The sequence below is a fragment of the Limulus polyphemus genome, unplaced genomic scaffold, assembly GCF_000517525.1.
Source record: "Limulus polyphemus unplaced genomic scaffold, Limulus_polyphemus-2.1.2 Scaffold5963, whole genome shotgun sequence".
Lineage (NCBI taxonomy): Eukaryota > Metazoa > Arthropoda > Merostomata > Xiphosura > Limulidae > Limulus > Limulus polyphemus.
In genome coordinates, this window is record NW_013671573.1 from 52,026 (window position 1) to 57,560 (window position 5,535).

General features: G+C 28.7%; 1 protein-coding gene across 1 annotated transcript; it reads right to left on the reverse strand.

Moving 5' to 3' along the window:
• Positions 1-6: 6 nt before the first annotated feature.
• On the reverse strand, positions 7-4,682 carry LOC106473196 (staphylococcal nuclease domain-containing protein 1-like; the record flags this gene model as incomplete). Its single annotated transcript, XM_013933878.2, has 2 exons — positions 7-997; positions 4,434-4,682. Coding segments are annotated over 2 exons (309 nt in total), but the record flags the coding sequence as incomplete, so codon positions are not given.
• Positions 4,683-5,535: the final 853 nt, after the last annotated feature.

A 5,535-nucleotide genomic window follows, 5' to 3' on the forward strand; every position in this document is an offset into this window, starting at 1 on the left:
TTACTTTGCATGATAGATAGGCAAAATGCGAAAAGAAAAAAAAGGCACGAAAGAAACATTGCTTTACAAACCTTAAGACCCCGAACGGAAAGAGTTAAAAAACATTAACAGCTTATACAGCCAACTTATTTTTAGTAAGAATATATTAGTTCTTAGAACTTATGAGTGAAAGCAAAGAAGAACATATGATATGTCAACTAAGTTATAGTACTAAAAATCCATTTCCAACACAGTATTTAATACCACCCTCAAGTTCTGCATGGAACTCATCCCAAGAAAATGTTTTAAGAATGTGTAGTTGTCTGCTAATGATAAAACTGGTGATGCAAGAATTGATAATAGATGAAAATACACTATCCCCGGAACTGCACAAGGGCAGTTTCATGTGACCTCTCTTGTAAATTTCTCTGGTAAAAATTAAGTCAAAATTTTGTGAAAACACTGAGCATGCTATATAAATTTACAAAGATAAAACACTACCTGAGAAGGTTTGGACATCAACTATATGACCACCATAATCCCAAGATATATATAGATACTGATATTTATACTTTAAATAGTCATGTTCTTTCAGTGGAGAAAAAAAAAACATCAGACATTTCAGTATATTCATATTTCATAAATAAACCAGTTTATACACTTCAACAAATTATAAATCAATTCTTATTTTCACTTGTTTCATTCACAGGACAACTAATTTTTATAGTAGTATTAAAAATGTAACCTGTAAAAATAAATTTTTCATTAAAAAAATGAAAACACCCAAAAAAAAGCAACCATAAAAAAATAAAAGCCAGTCTAATGCTAAATAATCATAACTTCCAGAAACTAATGTAGAAAAAAAAATATTAATAAATGGTCACAAAGAACGACTGCCCTTACTCCTGTTCGTCAACTAACTTTCAAAAAGAGGCAAGTCTGAAGTCTAAGGTGCTGCTTACACACCAAATTCTTTGGCATCATCTTCTGTGAAGTCACCATAGCACCACAAGTTCAACTGAAAGCAATAAAAGAAAATATTTTTAGTTAAAATTAAAAAAAAAATTTGTTTATTAAAAACATGAAGTTAATACTTTTATTTTGCAATCTAATTTTATTGTTTCAATATAAGAGCATTGCACCAAAGTTCAGGGCTGAACCAATTTTTAAAGGGAGACTTTGATACAACAGCAACTAGAAACATTAAATAGATACTAAAGCATTGATGCAGGGTATGTAAAAATATGTTAACAAAATTCACTAATTAATTCTTAATATTTTCCTTTATATAATGGCAGGTTCTGGAGTAGACATTTTCTTTTTGTCCTCTCTGCTGACATATAAATGTAGAGAAATATACATGCACGCAATTGCCTTAATGGGATCCATCTCTGTGTTTGTGCACTTTCCTATGTTGTACAGAATTCTATGACCAGAAAAATCTGCACAAAATCTTAGAAAGCTATCTGCATAGAAATTTTGAAGATGTGATTCTGCAGAGTATCTTCTGTGTTTAATATTTGCAGTAATGAAAAATATAAATCAATATTCGTTCAGACAATTTATGGATAAATTGCTTTCAATTTAAAATATTAAACATTTTCTCGGTAAAATCAACATAGAAATGCAAATTATCTATTCATTCATACGTTACAAATATTTCTGTACAACAGTGTAATAAATAATAGACATAATCGCACAAGAACTTAGTCAGCAAAAAATTTGTGAAACTGTTTTCTTATTAGTCTGCTCATTTTATTTTGTCATATGTATGAAATCTGAAATAGAAAATTTCTTTTATATAACAGCAGATTTACTTCTTTAATCGTTTTTACTCTAAATACATATAATTTAGTGCAGCAATCAAGGTGCAGGCCATCATTAGGGTTCTTAGTTTTTCCTTTTAAATCTTTTAATTTATCAGCCTAAATCGAGATGGCTCACTTTCTTAATTATAGTCAAATCCTATTATTTTTGTTGCATTGCCTGAATGAACCTATTATTGATTAAGCAAACTAAAAATGCATCCAATACATTTAAAGGTAAAATTGTTAATGCCATAAATCCTTCCCTTTACATTTGTTTTATTCATTCATTTAACCTTATATGCAGCTATTTGATGAGTCTATGTAGAATTAATGGGTTTACTATAGTTCCATTTTAATATGCAAGTTTTTAGTAAACATTTCATGTTTGTACACAAAAAAAAATTAGAATATTTAATAAAATATGTTTTACTATAGATCTGTTTATGCTGGGTCTGAATGCAAGTTGATTTCCATGTTAAAAATTAACTTTTTTTCATCTTGCAGATTTCATTTAGGAGGTTTTAAAGTTTTTTTTTAAATAAAACTATTTTATCTGATATTTTCTCTACCTTAATACTAACTGAAACAAAATCAGCAGTGTAGGACAATATGCAAAGTTTAAAAATACAAAATAAACTCTACACATATAGTAACAGACAATAACATCTATTCTGGCAACTAAAAGCTATTACTTTTCAAATCTCAGAGTCAAGTTACATTTACTGCCTTATATCTGTGCTAAAAATACAGTAAAAGCAATTTATCACAGTGGAGCATCTTTATGTAAATAAAGGATTGAAACAGCAGTATGCACAGCAAATTACAATCATGCTTTGCACATTTTGAAATGTGCACATCATCATCATCATTTAAGTTCATCTAATTTTTACATTTTAGTTACTTCATAACAATAAATATGTACAAATAAAACAAGAAATTTAGTAGTACTTATATATGGGCTTTTTTATTTTAGGTTTTTGCTTTTGAAATCTTGATGAAACTTAACCCTAATTTATGTATTACCAACAAAATCTGTTACAATATCTATCTGTTTCAAAAACACAGTATAGAAAGAAATACTAACATGCACAAAAAATACAACTAAAACTATTACAATTTAAATGGCTTTCTAAGTAATCTATAAGTGAGTTAATATAATTATGTTAGCTGGTCAAAGTGATCTAGTAGATAAACAATGAAACTGAGACTTAATTCAAAAATTATCATCAAAATAAGCTAGCTTTATAAAAAAATTCAGTACACTAAAATATTTTCTTTCTATTGGTAATAAATAATACAATAGCACATGTTTGGGAGAATTACATTTTGTGAAACACATGATAAGTTGGTGTGGCATGTGGGTTTGACTTTATGGTTAGTATTTCAGTAAAGCAAGATAATATGAATTAGCAATGTCTATACTATAAAAGTACATAATTTGTGCCAAATTCAGAAAGTCATACACAAGTAGAAAGAAAAATCTATAATGGACAATTCAGAGTAAAAAAAAAGTGACTTGTTGTACAAAGAGAATACTGAGAATTTATTTAAATATTCCTTTTGAAATTTAAAATGACAAAATACTAAAATATGAATTATAATCTATATTTTAGTGCAAAGTTTATTGACATACATTGATAATAAATTATTTAAATTTTAAATGCAATTCTGTGACATGTGCACTTTGACCTTCTCTCTTGCACATAGGGTTAAGTAATAAATTAACAACGTAATCAAACAGTTCAATGTGTTAGTGCTGTAAAGTCAGTCCTAACAATGATATACATTTCATCGTTTAATGCAAACAGGCTTCAATCAGTGACAATTTCTTGTACAGGGAATCATTAATTTGAGCTTCTTTATGGATACTTAAATTGGGCATTAATTTCTTAAATGAAAAAAAAATAAAAAATTTAATAACTTCTCATTTTAAAAATTGACAATTTTCAACAATAGATTTCTTCTTCTGATTGGTCATGCAGATTACATGACTATTAACTCTGTTCCCTGTATATAAACTAGACTATGTCAGACCCATACTTTACTGAATACTGATTTCTTTCATTCAAAATAATCTTACTACTTAAGCTTTATAATACTATTAGTCAGTTTAATTTTATAAACACTCCACATACATTTTTATTTTTCCTATGTAAATCTAAATCAGTGTTTAAACATCTGATGCATAACTCTCCATAATTACTTCTTTTACAATTACGAAAACAGTTTTATGTTAAACAACACGAAAATCAGTTGCATGACAAGCATGGTACACAGAAAAAAAAATCTGACTGCTATTAAAAGGCCAAATGGATATCTTTTTCCTCTTTCTAAGATTGTAAGGTCATCACTCACTCTTTCTGCCCGAGGACTACATTTTACTTTTTGGTAAAAAACTTGTAAAAATCAACAAAGTGTTTAAAATATCAGGATTTATGTTATCCTAAGACTTATTTTTATTCAATCTACTTTTGAGAGATGAGTAAAAGCTACTTAGCTGTTACAATTGTGAGGTTAAAATGTACTAGATCAAAACTTTTGGGAGACTTCAAGGTTAATACATAAACAAAATATTTAAAACATAAACACAAGAAGTCAGGATGTTATAAACTGATCTAGGAAAAGTTAAAATTTAGCCACACTTACTCTTTGTCGCCGTGCTGTTTCTTCAGAATTTTTGTACTCTGTGATAACTTTCTGTAACCTCTTCTCCTTTCTGCTTTCAACCATCAACAACCCTTCAGATATGAGGTTTTTCAGAATGTCTTGTTTCTCCTCTGATGTGTACAGAGTTACATACTCAATACCACCAACTCTGTATTCTGAATTTAGCAAAAGGACCCGGTTATCTGTGTCTTGAATTAGAGCATTTCGTGTCTCATCTAAAAGTTCTGACTGTAGAGAGTAAAATACATTTAAGGAATTTAAAAAAAAAAACAGTGATGGTTTTTCTTAGTTATATAAAATGTACACTTTAGCAAGTTATATTTCTTACCATTGTAAAGGGTAAATATAAAACAATTTTATTGGTTCCCCAGGCTGCTTATCTTGTTGAAGTACTTCTTACTACGCCATTTGCTTTTTACTATACAAAAACTCTTGCCAGTAACTGATAACTTTTAAATCTTACATTGGACTTCACTTTGGTATTAGCTTAAGAGTTTAGTGCTGGGGTGGGGCTTTTTGAACCAGCTGTACACAATTTGTAAGAGGAATGCAGCGGTAACTTGTAAGTTATTGTAAAATAAGCACTATCTATTTATATTAGCTTTAATGATATGCAAGGTATTTTACTGCAATATTTCAACATAACAGTACTGATATAGTTATGTTTACTGGTGATTTTTATTCCTTCTTTTTATTATAATAAAAGGATTGTAGCAATTCCTTTAATATTGAGGACATAAATACACCCCACTTTAATAATAAATTGATCAATTTTACAAAAACAAAGGTTGTTACATATTGATACTGAAAATTAAAGCTGGTACATGTAAATCAACAATTTCTACGCATTAAAAATCATAAGAAACAATAAACATGACTACATCTAGTTTGGGTGTATCCAAAGGCTACAGCTATTCTATTTTTAGTATTTTTACAAGACTACCTCTAGTTTGTTAGTTGTTTTTACAAGACTACCTCTAGCTTATTAGTTGTTTTTACACGACTACCACTAGTCTGTTAGTTGTTTTTACAAGACTACCTCCTGCTTATTAGTTGTTTTTACAAGACTACCTCCTGCTTA